This window comes from Paroedura picta, chromosome 5 (genome assembly GCF_049243985.1).
Source record: "Paroedura picta isolate Pp20150507F chromosome 5, Ppicta_v3.0, whole genome shotgun sequence".
In the NCBI taxonomy this organism is placed as follows: Eukaryota; Metazoa; Chordata; class Lepidosauria; order Squamata; family Gekkonidae; genus Paroedura; species Paroedura picta.
Window position 1 is genome coordinate 33,649,808 of NC_135373.1, and position 16,086 is coordinate 33,665,893.

At 46.2% G+C, this 16,086-nt stretch overlaps 1 protein-coding gene across 11 annotated transcripts in view; it reads left to right on the forward strand.

Annotated features, from left to right (window-relative positions):
• The window catches only part of PUM1 (pumilio RNA binding family member 1), a 90,261-nt gene extending 74,175 nt beyond the window's left edge, over window positions 1–16,086 (forward strand). For 8 of the 11 annotated variants that reach the window (XM_077337154.1, XM_077337155.1, XM_077337147.1 and 5 more), the window contains exons 16-22: window positions 1,875–2,004; window positions 2,135–2,269; window positions 3,763–3,900; window positions 7,305–7,430; window positions 9,010–9,131; window positions 11,378–11,570; window positions 14,225–16,086. In XM_077337154.1, the coding sequence (XP_077193269.1) occupies window positions 1,875–2,004; window positions 2,135–2,269; window positions 3,763–3,900; window positions 7,305–7,430; window positions 9,010–9,131; window positions 11,378–11,570; window positions 14,225–14,356 (976 nt within the window). In that variant the 3' untranslated portion in view covers window positions 14,357–16,086. The remainder of the gene's footprint in view (window positions 1–1,874; window positions 2,005–2,134; window positions 2,270–3,762; window positions 3,901–7,304; window positions 7,431–9,009; window positions 9,132–11,377; window positions 11,571–14,224) is intronic. The other 3 variants (XM_077337157.1, XM_077337149.1, XM_077337153.1) reach the window with 1 other exon arrangement.

Consider the following 16,086-nt stretch of genomic DNA (forward strand, 5'->3'; position numbering starts at 1 on the left):
AAGATCTTCGAGGGGGGGGGGGGTCTTATTAAAATTTAACACCTCTGTAACAGTACCCAAATTGGTTATTTCTGAAGGGGTTCGCTTGCCTCAGTCAAGAGCAACATTTAAAAGGCTCCCCAAAATCCAGGGCAAATGTGTGTGGTGATTTGGAGAGACGGTTTCTGAACCCAGAATCTTTTTCTTGCACTGTTAGCCAGCAGTATAGTAGAAGGATGTAACTCAGTAGTTCTCAACCTGGAGGTCAGGATCCCTTTGGGGGTCGAACAACCCTTTTACAGAGGTTGCGGCAGGGCAAGCCGCTTGGCGGGGGGTGGGCACCATCCATACAACAGCCTTGCGGGTTAGATCGAGATGGAGCATTCGTCTTTCTGGAGCAGCAGAAAAGAGCGAGATCGGCATGGTGGGACAAGAGGCAGAACTGTACTGAGAAACCCCGGGGGAAAAACAGTTTATAAACAATCATGAACAATGGATCTTCACGCCATTGGTCAGTTTTGGTTTAATTTCTGTGACAGAACACTTGCATAATTTTATGGTTGGGGGTCACCACAACACGAGGAACTGTATTAAAGGGTCACGGCATTAGGAAGGTTGAGAACAACTGATGTAACTATGTGCAAAACACGTTCTCCAGAGCTGAGCCTCAAGGAAGGGCAGTATATAAATATAAATAAATAAAATAAAATAAATAATAGGTTTCCAGTGCATAAGACTTGTATTTAGAGGTGCCCTCTCTAGGACATACATCCCTGTAGTTTAATTCTTCATTCTAATTCATAGAATCCAACATGAGATGTTTATGTAGATTGGAGGTTGAGGTGCCAACTCTTTAATGATTGTGCCTGTCCTATCCTCAGCATCATTCCTTCTCACAAACTTTATTCCCCATGAGCGGTTTCTTCATACTTGAGTGACTCTCCCGGTATGCAGGGGATGAATTCCTTGCCAATTTTAAATTTTGAAAAGGACTACCTCTACCACACCTGGTCAAGAACTGATCATTCTTAAAGAGGCACGGAATGCCGACAGAGGAGACATAGAGAAATCAGCCTGATCAAATCAGTGAGGCCCTTATAGCAGGCTGGAGGGAGGCATTTGAATTGGGAGGAAATTTCCCACTCATTTACCCTCCCCTACATGAGTCCTCATGCAACCCTCTGGTAGCCAACATTGCTTCATCAGAACACACCCAACAGAGCTAATACACTGTTGGACTGGGAAGACTAGAATCAGGTCATCTCTAGGATCAATTTTGCTGAATGACTTTTGGCAAAGAGGTGGCCGGCCTAGTTTGCAAGTCGGGGCTGTTGTGAAACTAAAGCATGTGTAGGGAGGTAGGGGCAGCCACCTATGGCTCTTGAGTTCTTTGGAGGAAGGGTGGGATAGAAATTGACTAGCAAAAGGAGGCCTCTCCTGATGGAAACAAAACAAGGTCAGCTCTAAATAGGGAAGGGGCTTCAGCTTCCAACAGGCAACTCCCCAGCAGTTTTTTCTTTGCTGTCAAGTCACAGCTGACTTATAGCAACCCTGTAGAGCTTTCAAGGTGTTCAGAAGTGGTTAGCCATTGCCTGCCTCTGCATTGTGAGCCTGATGTTCCTTGGAGATCCCCCATCCAAACACTAACCAGAGCTGACCCTGCTTAGCTTCTGAGATCTGATGCGTTTGAGCTAGCCTGGCCCATCCAGGTCAGGGCTTTATCAGTTGCAGGGTCAAAACCTGACACCGCCCCTCCCCCCTCCAGCCAGCCATGGTTCCAAATTCCCTGAAAACCACTGCAAGCAACAGTTTGGTTGAAGGATCTGCCCCCCCCCCAACAACCCAATCAAACAAATATAAAAGGCATATTTCTTTTTAATATGCAACGTCTGCAGGTTTATCCAGCTTAAACTGGAACGTGCCACCCCGGCCGAACGGCAGCTTGTCTTCAATGAAATCCTGCAGGCTGCTTATCAACTGATGGTTGACGTCTTCGGAAACTACGTCATCCAAAAGTTCTTTGAGGTGAGTCTCTTGTCCTCTCTGCTGAACATTTCTGCTTCTGGCATCCACGAAGCCAAGGTGGCTCTTTCACACAGGGCAGTTTCTCCAGAGTCTTGTCTAACCCAACAACTGTTGTTCTCTCCTCCTCCAGTTTGGTAGCCTGGAGCAAAAACTCGCCTTGGCCGAGCGCATCCGTGGCCACGTCCTGTCCTTGGCTTTGCAGATGTACGGTTGTCGAGTTATCCAGAAGGCCCTCGAGTTTATCCCTCCTGACCAGCAGGTAATTGTAAGTTTCCATTTTAACTTTACTTCTTGATGTTGAATGTTTGTTGTTGTTGTTTTAAAGTGAGTTGTGTTGGTTTGTCCCTGGTGTCATTCTGCCCTCCTTTTCTTTTGATTTCTGGTGCATCTGTCCTGTGGTAGGGAGTATAAGATAGTCCTGGGGCCCCAAGGGGGAAAGGATAGGACTAGCAGTTATGTTTGTAGAGCGATATGTATGGGTAATAACAGCTTAAAGAGTTGGCTCGCACAAAGTTGCTGAACTTGAGTCCATTTACAAATTGAGATCAGCAGACACAGTATTGTTGTCTCACACAGATGCTAATTTTCTCCCCCGAAGCATTTCTCCCCTATTTTAATTTGTATATAATTTATAATTAAATTTATATGCTGCCACTCCCAGCAAGCTGGCTGGCTGTAATCAAGCTGATTACATTTTGCATTGGACCTTTTGCAGCCTGACTCCTTTCCTTTCAACACCTTGGGGTTGGGTTAGAAGAACTTTGGGATCTCCAGTCCAACTTATGTCTGACAGAGGGAACTTTTGCTCTTGAAAGCTCGTACCCCCGCCCTCCCCCCAAATCTTGTTGACCTCTAAGGCAGGGGTCCCCAACCCCCGGCCCGAGGAACCGGGACTAGTCCATGGATCAGTCGGTACCGGGCTGCAGCTCCTCCTCATCCTCCTCCCCGGCTGCTGCCTTGGGGGCTGCTCTGCCACCAGCTCACCTTTAGTGCTCTCCAGCAGCTGCCATGGCTAGGACTCCCCGGCTGCGAGTCACTGCGCAGCTGCTGGCAGCGCCCCCCTGTGGGCGGCGGGAAGTCTGGGGCACCAGTGGGAAAGCAAGCGGAGCAGGGGCTCAGGCAGAGGCGACGTCCATTGGCAAAAGATGTCCCTTGGCACCCCCTCCCCCCGGCCTCAGTAAAATTGTCAAGCGTTGACCGGTCCCCAGTGATAAAAAGGTTGGGGACCACTGCTATAAGGCAGGGGTAGTCGACCTGTGGTCCTCCAGATGTTCATGGACTACAATTCCCACCAGCTCCAGCCAGCAAATGCTCACAGGGGCTCATAGGAATTGTAGTCCATGGACCACAGGTTGACTACCCCTGCTCTAAGGTACTACTGGACTGAAATGTAAGTGTTACAAGACAGATGGTGGTGTTGCAAAACAGGTGTTTTCCCTTTGGTTAAAAAAAATAGAATAGTCCAGGAAGGCTGAGAAGCAGAGGGCTGGGCTTAAATATATGCAAGAAAAAAAACTGAATTCTTAGATCAATCTTGAGTCAAGGTAGTGCTGGACAGTGCTAGGTTTGAGTTGCATGGGGCTGCGGCAAAGAGCTCAGGTCTCCACGGGTTTGAAAAGATTCGAAGCAAGGCCACTCCTCTTGGAACAGAGAGCCAGCAGATATATGGGGTGGGGGGGGGGGATGCATGTTCCTTTATTCCCTGTCGTTGCTTGTTGGCTTGTTCTGGTGGTGCTTTCTCTGTGCCTCCTTCCATAGAACGAGATGGTCCGAGAACTGGATGGCCACGTTTTGAAGTGTGTGAAAGACCAGAATGGCAATCACGTGGTGCAGAAATGTATCGAGTGTGTGCAGCCTCAGTCCCTACAGTTCATCATCGATGCATTCAAGGGGCAGGTGAGTATTGGGGGGGAGGGGGGAGGAAGGGAAGCACAGACAATACTCTGAGCTGGTTTTTCTGGCTTTCCAAGTCAGCATTGCCTGGCTCAACAGCTAGCTTCTCAACTTTGATGGTTTACATGTTGAATGGCAGTGACTTGTCTTGAAACCTCACCAGGAAGAATGTTCTGCTAGAATATGCCCTTTGCCACAGCACGGTGAACCATTTCCTGAGAATCAGTATTGTTGTAACGGTTTCAGTATTGGTGATGTTTTACCGAGCAAGATGCCAGCTGCCCCGTGGAGCTTACAATCTAAAATCTGATTGCAGGAGAACCAAGTAAAGGGAGGGGAAGGAGATGTAGGCTAGGGTAATGGGCATGGGGAGTGTGCCCAGGTTCATTGAATACATATAAGGCCTGGTTTTAGTAGGGGACAGCGGCTAAGCAGTTAACTTGGCATCTTTGTCGGAGGCCAGGCTGTGAGGAGGAATTTGAAAGAAAGGAGAGAGGTGGCATCATCATGTTAATGCTTAAGGAGGAAAGACTGCAAGAGACATAAGAAGGGATGGAACACAGCCTGAACATCCAGACAGACAAATGACTTTGATGGTAGAATTCTGAATGCAAAGGAAAAGACCCCAGAGACCCCAATAAAGCCGCCTTATACTGAATCAGTCAGTCAAAATCAGTATTGTCTACTCAGACAGGCAGTGGCCTTCCAGGGTCTCCGGCAATGGCCTTCCGTTTCAAGAACTGCCAGGTCTTTTTTAGCTGGAGGCACTGGGGATTGAACCTTTGACCTTCTGTGTGCCCAACTGATGCTTTCTCAGTGAGCTGCAGCACCTTCCCAGATATTAGTAGGCTTGCAAGACAGAGGTATTCCACTGGGCTTATGATCGAGGCTTAAAATAAGACCCACCAAGAAAAACTGGCCTCACCACTACTGGCTCCATGCCACACACACAAACACTGATCTGGCTATGTATTTTAAGGAGCAGTTGCGTAAGGGTAGGATACAGTTCTTTAAAAATATATATTATTTGTCAGGGTAAGAGATAATGGTAAGGGATCCTGGCCAGGGGCTCCAGGTTTCACCGAAATCCCAAGGAAATGATATGCAAGATCCAGGTTTGCTTACAAGGAGATTTTTAACAGAGCCTTCAAACTTACAGTACAGTTTCCACACTGTTGCCAGTATCCGAGACCTCGTGCATAACTAAAACTAGACATCTTATGCTCCAACTAAGCCTTTTTCAAACTTTTCACCGTGGAGGAACCCATGGGATATGTTTCAGGCTTTGAGGAACCCCAGAAGTGGTGCCACGCCCCTTTGGAGAAGTGGGCGTGGAAGTAAGATGCAGGAGCCAGCCAATCAATCCATCAATCACTTACCATTTTTCCATTGTGGAGAGAGAGTCTAGCCTGTCGAGCAGCCTTTCTAAACTTCTTTTTACTGTTGAGAAACCCTGAAACATTCTTCAGGCCTTGAGAAACCCCAGTAGTGGCACGATCAGGCAGAATATAGCCAGAAAGCATACCTGTGCACACACCCAACTGGGGCCCCTCTCCTCCCCACCCCCTCCAGGCCCGTGATTGGCCATTTTGAGGGGACGGGGAAACACGGTAGCAGCCAGTGTATCTCTTTAGAATAGGAGTGATGTGTCCCCCTGGTTGCCGTATTCTGAACCAGTTTCATGGTCATCTTCAAAGGCGGCCTCAGTGTAGAATGTGTCACGACACTCCATCCATGAGTTTGCCTGACGGTTGGTTGCAGAGATGCTGAGTTTAAACTGTTTTTCTTACTGACTAAATGCTCAAATATATATATATTGGGAACCAAGTCAATTTATCGGGCATGATATAAACAGAACCACTCACAGGTGGCTCTCAGTACCCAAATAGAGAACGAAAGACTGGTAAATTAGCAAGCAGTAGGGTTTGTTCCTTCCTTGGCCAACTAGTGAGAAATGCACATGTAGTTTGATGGTGATGTTCTGCAAATTTAATGGGGACACTCGGTGGGGTTTTCACAGAAGATGTCAAGTAAGTGCTCTAGATGGGCTGGGTGTTCTCAGTGGATCATCCTAGTACCTTCTGGCACCCAAGTCTGGTTCTCAAAACCCGTCATGATTTTCTAACCACTGCCCTGTCGACGGTTGCATGATGCATTGAGCTCCAAAAGTAGATGCTGATTCTGTGGCAGTTTCTTCCCATAGGAAAGTCTTCTCTAACTTGGTACATTTGATGGATGCTCATGGATTCAGTTTTAAGGGAGTCACTATAGGATTTGCTTTAAAACCTTTATCTTAAATGTGGTTTTTGATTTCTTGGCTGTTTCTGTTTTTTGTTTTTTAAACATGTTTTTAAAATGCAGTGTTTAAAAATTCTCCTGGATATTTTTTAGAGCTTTGCAGCCCTAGCAAAATTCTGTTCATTCTGTTCCTGTCTTTGGATTCCTTTTCCACCTTGAGGCTTTTTTTCATTTTACTGTTATTAAACGGTATTCAGCTTATTTAGGGCATGTGCCTACGAAGGCTTACGGGACTGCTAGATTGGCAGATAAAGGTTATTCCAAAGCTTACAGGCCTTATACCCAAGACCTTCCAAACCATTACTAGCAAAAGAATTCTGCATTCTCACCACCACTGGCAATTTCTCCATCCATGCACAAAGGAGGTGAAATGATCTGCTGCTTGCTCGGAATCCCCAACCTTGTGAAAATCACAAATCAGTGTCTGAAAGCTTGGTTTAGTTTACCCACGGTTGGGAGTTGATTCAGTAAGCACAATTAATTCCCTAAACCAGATTAGCGAATTTAGCCACCATCACTCAACTCAGGTTTTTTAATGCCAAAGATGCTTTGAATGGACATTTTAAGACCAGAAGATTCTTTGTTGCATCTATTCTTTGGTTGAGGCATGAAAGCACTTTTCTCAGGAGTTCTATTCCGGGCTTGTGAACATCATATCTTTTTATCACCCAGAAACACTAGTCTTTCTCAGGACTGGCCGTTAATGTGAACTTAAAAACGCAGCTCAATTTACATATTGGAGAGACCAGAAATTTCTGGTTTTGTTTTGGACAAAGCTCTAGTCCAGCTTTTCCTCCCCAACCTTTTGACCATAGAGGAGCCCCTGAAATAATCTTTCAGGCTTCAAGGAGCCCCAGAGGGGGGAGAGGAGCAGTGGAAGTGACTGGTTCCCTAGCTTGTGGCCATGTCCATTAAGGCAGGAGGGGAAAGGCTACGGACTCTTGCTTTGGAAATCCCTGCTTTACTCTTCCATTTATTTCTCTTGGACCCATCTAATTTTTTTAAAAAATCGGCCAAGACAAAGCTGCAGAATACTTCAGCTGCCTGTATGCAATGTATGCTGACCTGAGTGAGATTCCTTCCCCCGCCCCCCCTTGTCTTGACCTCAGGTGTTTGCCTTGTCCACCCATCCATATGGTTGCCGTGTCATTCAGAGGATCCTTGAGCACTGTCTACCTGAGCAGACCCTGCCCATCCTGGAGGAGCTGCACCAACATACTGAACAGCTTGTGCAGGTAACACTTGGCTGGCTGGGGCGGGGAAGGAGGCCGCTGCTCTAGACCAAAAAGGGGGCTCAGGAGCTTGGCAGAGACGGGATCTTCCCCAGTGATATCCCTCCCTCCCATCAGTGTTTCCAGAATAAGAGAAATGGCACCTGGGAGAGTGCTGCTTGTAGGTTTTGCATGTGAACATCTGTGTGCATGGGCCTCCATTCAGAACCAGTAACACTGACAATGAAAAGTGGAATTTCAGTGATTAAAACAGACAGTGCTTATGAAACAGCCCTGACCCAGATGGTCCTGCCTAGCCCAATCTTGTCGGATCTTGGAAGCTAAGCAAGGTCAACCCTCCTCAGTACTTGGACGGGAGACCACCAAGGACAGTCAGGGGCCCCATGTGGAGGCAGCCAACCTCTGCTAATATCTCTTCCCTTGAAAACCCCAGGGGGAGTCACCACTGGCTGCAACTCGATGGCACTTTCCTCCTCCACAGAGAAAACCAATCCACCTGGTGATGGTAGCGTAAAATAAAACAAAGGTTAAAAAAAATCCACAGAGCAAAAGGAAGTGCTGGAAATCAGAACCTTTGCACAACACCAACCCTGTGATATATATTAGTTTGGCCCAAGTGGGGATTTGAACCAGTCTCCCAGATCCTAGCCTGAGATCTTCAATCACTACGCCAGGCACAGCTGAACGGGCAGACTTGGCACAAAGACGGTGCAGAGTAAATGCCTCTCGGATGGGAAGGCCTCCAGAGAGGTTACAGCCATGAGAAAAGGCCCTTCTCTCAGTTGTATTGGCTTTTCCCTCTGGACCGCTCTGAAAGAGCTACAGTCTGAAGGTGGCAAATGTTTATGTGCTATTAAGTTGCAACTGACGGCAAGCACTTGTGGGGTTTTCAAGGCAGGACTTGAGCAGAGGTGATATGCCTGCCTCTGTGTAGCAGCCCCGGTCTTTCTTGGTGGTCTTCCCTCCAAATACAAACTGGGACAGACCCAGCTTGGCTTCCAAGCTCTTCCAGGCCTGGTCTGGTCTATGCTGTTCAGGCTTCTGTGATGCATTCAGCACTCTGTAATACTAGTTGCCGTGATGTTTATATAGTGCTTTCGATGTTCAGAGTATTTCTTTACAGCGATAATCCTTAGCTCTGTGAAGCCCAGTCCGTATAGAGTATAGTGTATCCTACTAGGATCTGGGAAACCCGGGTTCAGATCCCCCTTGCACAGAAACTTTCCGGGTGACGTTGGATCAGCCTTCCTCATAGGGGTGGTCATTAAAACGGAGGAGGGGAGAACAACATCGCAAACTGCTTTGGTTCTCCCCCCCCCCCCAGTGAAAAAAGTGGGTCATAACTATCTAAAATATTATCCCTTACCCGGTGCTGAGGCAGGAGATCCGATGATTATCCCCGTGGGCTCCCTGGAGGGAAAGAAGATTAGGCTTCTTGAAATCATGGACTTGGAAAAAAAAATCGACCCTATCTTCCCCTTCAGAGATAATGTACAGCAGTTACTTTGTAACATTTAAGCGATAGTAGTCTTAACATGAAGCGCTGATTCAGAGCCAGGGGTTCTCACTCTCTGCCCAACAGGATCAGTATGGCAACTATGTTATCCAGCATGTACTTGAACACGGACGGCCTGAAGATAAGAGTAAGATTGTGGCAGAAATTCGAGGCAACGTCCTTGTGCTGAGCCAGCATAAGTTTGCCAGGTACGCGACTTTGCATGCTGTGGATTTTCCTAATGCTTTAAAAGGAATCGGCATTTGATTTGGGCTGGGAATGGGGGCAGAGAGAGATGCCCTATAAATGTACTGTTATACAGTTTGGTGTAGTGGTTAGGAGTGCAGACTTCTAATCTGGCATGCCAGGTTCGATTCTGCACTCCCCCATATGCAACCAGCTGGGTGACCTTGGGTTCGCCACGGCACTGATAAGGCTGTTCTGACCGAGCAGTGATATCAGGGCCCTCTCAGCCTCACCCACCCCACAGGGTGTCTGTTGTGGGGAGAGGAAAGGGAAGGCGACTGTAAGCCGCTTTGAGCCTCCTTCGGGTAGGGAAAAGCGGCATATAAGAACCAACTCTTCTTCTTCTTCTATACCATTAAGAATTGTGATCCCAAATTGTTTTGAGTAGCATCTCATGAAACAAAGGCAGGGAATCTTTTTATCAGATGTACCAGACAGGAGTCACTAGGGTGCAGCTGAGATCCCAGCTGTGTTAATCTCTTGAATTTGTAGAGGACCCATGGCTTTTAGTTATAATTCTTCAGTTATAATTCTTTAGTTATAATTCAGCATGAGGAATTGGAGCCTTCAGTTAAGGTCCTGTGGATTATTTGACACCCCTTTCCAAGTCATTCTGTCCTGACTTCGATGGACGTGGACAAAATTGAGAGGGTACAGAGGAGAGCAACGAGGGTGATCCAGGGACGGGATCAAGCCCTGTGAGGAAAGCCTTGGGGACTTGGGAACGTTTGGCCTGGAGCAAAGGAGGTTGAGAGGGGACATGATGGCTCTCTTGAAGTATCTGAAAGGTTGTCATTTGGAGGAGAGCAGGAAGCGGTTCCTATTGGCAGCAGAGGAGAGGGATCATAGGAATGGCTTTAAACTATTGGTGGAATGGCACTGGTTAGATATCTGGAAGAAAATGTCACAGTCAGAGTAGTTCAGCAGTGGAGTCAGCTGCCTGTGGCGAGCTCCCCCTCACTGGCAGTCTTCAAGCAGCGGCTGGAGAGCTACTTATCCTGGATGCTTGAGGCTGATCCTACTTTGAGCAAGGGGCTGGACTAGATGGTCTATCTGGCCTCTTTGCACTCTGATTCTGTGACGCCCTCTGACCCTGAAACCCAGTCTGCGCCATTCAGCCTATCAGACCTCTGGCTGGCAATGCCAGGGCTTACCACAGCACTTGCCACAACCGTTGACCTTTACAGAAGTTCCATGTGGAATGTGTGATGCGAGAAGGGCTTTTAAGGGACGTGTTCCTTGTGAGCATGATTCCGTCCTGTCTTCAGTCTTGGAACTCTGGAGTCACATGTCCCATGAATCTCAGCTGTCCAAAGGAAGCCGTTTTGAGGTTTTAATTGGAAGGAGAACCTAGGAACACATATGGTTAGATCAGGGGTAATGCTGGCAGGGGCTCCTGGGAATTGTAGTCCATGGACATCTGGAGGGCTGCAGTTTGACTACCCCTGGGTTAGATAGTCGCGATATTCTCAGAGCTCGACAGCCAGCGGATTCTAGCTTTTCCTTTCCCCGGGGTAACCAGTGGTTCTCAACCTTCCTAAAGCCGCGACCCTTTAATACAGTTCCTCATCTTGTGGTGACCCCCAACCTTAAAATTATGCAAGGGTTCTTTCACAGAAATTAAACCAAATCAGAGTTGTGCTGCTTTAGACCAGCACGGCTACCCACTTGAATCTACGAAACTGACCAAGATCCATTGTTCATGATGATTGTATATAAATTGGTTATAAATTGTATATAAATTGGCGGGCACCTTCAGGAGGAGTGGCAACAGTGGCAGCGCCCCCCTCCCCAGGCCAAGCTGCTTGCCCTGCTACGACCCCTGTCATGAACCATGGATCTTCACGCCATTGGTCGGTTTTGGGTTTAATTTCTGTGAAAGAACCCTTGCATAATTTTATGGTTGGGGGTCACCACAACATGAGGGACTGTCTTAAAGGGAAGGCTGAGAACCACAGTGCTAGAGGGAGAAACCACAGCCGTTAGCTGTGTTCTCTCTGGATGAGGCAAAAGAGCAATTTTGATGTGCGGGAAGAGGGAGTCAGTAGCACATTGCCGTCCCATCCAGATCAAGAGTGTGTTTGTGGGAAGGAGGAGGAAGAGAAAAGGCGTCTGTGAATTTCATCTTTGAGGTTATTGGGCTGTTGCTTCTGGGATAATCCGTGGTGGTCCCGTCCCCCTGCCCCCCCTTTTTTTTAACTTGCTGCAGCAACGTGGTGGAGAAATGTGTCACGCATGCCTCCCGCACGGAGCGTGCCATGCTGATTGACGAGGTGTGTACTATGAACGATGGCCCTCACAGTGCCTTATATACCATGATGAAAGATCAGTACGCCAACTACGTGGTACAGAAAATGATCGATGTGGCCGAGCCAGCCCAGCGGAAGATTGTCATGCACAAGGTGAGCTGCTCGTCTCGATCCACTTACAGGAGCGTTTGTTACGCAAAGCCAACCGGCAGGGAAGTTTTCTTCTTCCGCTACAGGAGTTCCCTAGGGAAGGGAATAAGTTATCTGTTACGGTATCTGATGCGTGTTGTAGATGCCATGTGACCCTGGCTGTGAAGAAATTAGGCCCTCTGAGTCACTGTTGCTCCCATTTCCATTGTTCACTTTAATTCTCTGCGTGCTCAAAGCTGTGCAGGGCGCTAAGACCCAAGTTCTTAGCAAATTGAAGCCCTACTCAAACACCCCCCACTCCTGGGAGACTCCCATTACATTTTTTCTGGGAGTTCTTCTGCCACCATCTGTGTCAATCTTGGCTGATCTGTGTTCACAGCAAGTTTTAAACCAAACCCTGTCAGATTTTAGGATCTGGAACTTAATAAAAAAACCCCAAGAAGCCATCACACAAAAGTGTGGACGAGACACCTGAATGCTATGCATATTGATCTTAACTAACTTAGTTGCTTAAGGTGGGTAGCCGTAGCCGTTTTGGTCTATAGCAGGAATGGCCATACTGTGGCTATCCAGAAGTTCATGGACTGCAGTTCGTTCATGGTAATTGCAGTCCATGGATATCTGGAGAGCCACAGTTTGGTTACCCCAGATCTATAGTAAGCAGAGCAAGCTTTGATTCCTGGAGCACCTTAAAAGGACAACAAGATTTCCGGGGTTTAAGCTTTTGAGGGTCAGGAATTCCCTGGCAACTGAGAAGGGGAGTTTTACCTCTTGAATTCCTTAAGGAACTCCTGGACTTAAATCATGCTCAGCTAATGTAATATAAATTTAAGCTGTTCACATAGCTTAGAGACAGTGCAAGAGGCCTGAGAAGAAATGAGTGAGTAAGGCTGTAAATTCCTGTATCAGTAACTGTAATACTGAAACATGAATGTCTGTCTCCCTTCTGTTCTTTTTCCCTGTTACAGTTGGCTTGTTGTCCTCTGAAGAATCTTACGGCTACACCTCCTAATGCAGGGGTGACCAAACTGTGGCTCTCCAAATGTCCGTGGACTACAGTTACCATGAGCCCCTACCAACTGGCCATGCTGGCAGGGGCTCATGGTAATTGTAGAGCATGGACATTTGGAGAGCCACAGTTTAATCACCCCTGTCCTAATGTATTTATTCAGTACATCCCCCCTTGCTTTACTCCAAGGAGTTAAGCATGATGTGCATTGTTCTCCCTCTTCTCCATTTTATCCTCACCACTCTTTCCCTGTGAGAGTAGGTGAGGCTTGGCCCAAGGTTTCCCAGAGGACGTCCTGGAGATCCGAACTCTGATCTCCCAGATCTTAGCTGGCTTCCCTCACCATAACACCACGCTGTTCTCCCCACCATGCCCTTATGGAAGATGGCATTTGGATGATCCATCCATGGGGAAAAAACAGCACAATTTGGTTTTCTGTGGCCTTTGGGGGGCTTTCCTCACTAACCTTGACAGTTATTGTTTTGGTCATCTTAATATCCTGTGAGGCTGCCCATAGAGAGGCCTGTGGGGTTTCTTCTGTGCTGTAGCATCCCCAGGATTGTGACCTATAGCATTTCTGTCCCGCTCCATTCAGATTAATGGATTCTGTTTCCAGGCAAGGAGGCGGATTCCTGTAACCAAGCAAAGGGCCTGAATTAGCTGTGCCTGTGTTCCAGAAATAAATGGTTAACGTTTTCTTGAAGTTGAAGTAGCCTGCATTGATCACTCTGCAGCCCTGAAGACCCATTTGGCATTGATGTCCAGCTGCACTTTCTCCAGCTCTGCTCCATGAGTAGGCAGGGTTCTGTCCCTAGCTACAGACCACACAACTGTCATACGCCCATTGTAGCTTCCGGTGCTAGGCTACAGCAGCATGCTTCGTGTAGGATTGGCCTTGTCAGCAGCGTCTCTGGTGCTTCAGGGCCTCTGATGCAGAATGCTGCGTATGGAGATGGGTTGTCAGGATCACATTTAAAGTATTCTCCCCCCTCCCCCCCCAGGGTCTGCCTGTGAGAATTGCTTAAAGATGCCAACGATGGGACCCATAAAGGGATGAACTTGTTCCATCTGGTGGAACAAGCTCCCAGAGATGATCAGGGCCCTGACGGAACTCGAACAGTTCCGCAGGTCCTGCAAAAGTGAGCTCCTCCACTGGGCATTTGGTTGAGCTCAATCTGAACCACCACTTCCCACCGGACCCCCAAGCCTCCCTCTGACAGTCATGACATATCCGCCCAAACCACTGGGCCTCAGTACGAGTTACTCCATTTTCCTAGTATTCTACGACGTTTATTACCGTCACTATCTTGTTGTTATTGTTATTGTTGTTACCACATCACTAAAAACTGAGTTAATTGACCTGTTCCCGTTTTATGTAAACCACCCTGAGTCTTCGGGGAGGGCGGTATATCAGTAATCAATAAAATAAATGAATGAATGGGTAGATGAAGGGTTTCTCAGGTTTGAATCCCCAACCATAGCAAAACCTCCCATGACCATCTGACGGTTATTTCTCCAATAAAGAGCTTTCTTTTCCTAAACGAAACCTGCTAATTGAAAGCAGTGAAGGAGTCTCACAGTCCGGTGTTCAGTGAGCACAATTGTTTGTCGATGGTTCACACGCCACCTCTGCTTTTTCACTTTCTAGATCCGGCCCCACATCGCCACCCTCCGCAAATACACCTACGGAAAACACATCTTGGCCAAGCTGGAGAAGTATTACATGAAGAACGGGGTTGACCTAGGGCCAATTTGCGGGCCACCCAACGGTATCATCTGAGACGCCAGAGCCCGCAGGACGAGTCAGCGCCTGTCTGGGATTTTTACGACCAGCAACCGATCCTATTCCAATATACACTTTGAAAAATAGTTGGCGGTTGCTAAACATTAACGAGAGAACAAAACACACACACAAAAGGCAAAAATACCCTCTGTAAATTCCTTTTAATTTTATTCTGCATAACCTGTACTAATTATTTTTTTAAATACTCAGTTGCCCTGCTGTTTCAAGTGGTGTATAGAATTCTTGTACATAGGCAACAGATGTACATGGGATGCCACATTTTTGGGTTCACTGATGTAACTATATTTCAAATACGGAAACTTTTCAGGGTGGCTGATTCAAAATCAATTGAACAAAACAATTTTAACTCATCTTGCTTTGCCAGAGAGCTCTACCCCCCCCCCCCCAATGCCTGGTTTTGTTCTCTTTTAGTCATGAACTCAAAAGAGAAGTATACAATTGACGCCGTTTATAAATTGAAAAGAGAGGAAATCAGTTTGCTAGAGCTTCAATTTGAAAGTAAGTTTTTAAGTTTCTGAAACTTTTAAAATTCCTTTTTTTAGTATAATGTGCTAAAAGAAAAGAGAGAATTGAGCTTAGCAGTTAATATTGGAGGAGCGAGACTGCACACCAAGGAAGGTTTTTAAAGTAGACGGAAGGGTGTGTGTTTACTGCCTACTCCAGTTTCTTCTGTTCACACGGAGGCAATTTTTTATCATTATTTAGCATGTAGAAAAAAAAATCCAACTCAACTTTGGTCTTGCTTCTATAAATATATAGTGTATACTTGGTGTAGACTTTGCATATATAAAAAATTTGTAGTATTTTCTTGTTTTGATGTCTAATCTGTATCTATAATGTACCCTAGTAGTGGAACATACTTTTGATTGTACAATTGTACATTTGTAAACCTCTGTAATGTAAATGTGGAGAAGTTTGAATCAACATTAAAAAAACACCATTTTTTGGTAAGGAAATAAACTAGCCGACCCTGTGCATTTCAGTGTATATTCACCCCCTCCCCCTTTTTATGGTCGTAGCATATAGTGTTGTATATTGTAAATTGTAATTTCAACCAGAAGTAAATTTTTTTTTCTTTTGAAGGAAATGTTCTCTTTATACAGCCTGGTTAATGTTTAAAAAAAGAAAGAAAAGAAATTGCTTGGTTTTATTTGTCACCTAGTCAGAGAGTAGCAATCCTTTCTAAATGTTAGACACGAAACAATTCAGTTTGGGGATTTAAACAACAAAAAAATTACCGTTTATTCGACACTCTCTTTAAAAAGTAACGTTTTACTTCTTTTTGTGGCAGTAAAATAAAAAGTGCAGAGAAGTACAGCCCCCCCACTTAGTATTCCTTTACAATCAGAGCCCCCCCCCACTCCCTACTCTTCCACCTTGTAAAGTGTCAATCTCTTTGCCTTTTTTGTACAGAAGATTTAAAAAAAACCTGTATTTTGCATTTTGTCTACTTGTAAGTGAATGTAACATACTGTCAATTTTCCCTTGTTTGAATATAGAATTGTAACACTACACGGTGTACATTTACGGAGCCTTGTGTATATTTCCAATGACCCTTTTGCAAGCACACTTGTAACCATATGTGTATAATTAACAAACCTGTGTATGCTTATGCCTGGGCAACTATTTTTTGTAACTCTTGTGTAGATTGTCTCTAAACAATGTGTGATCTTTATTTTGAAAAAAATACAGAACTTTGGAATCTG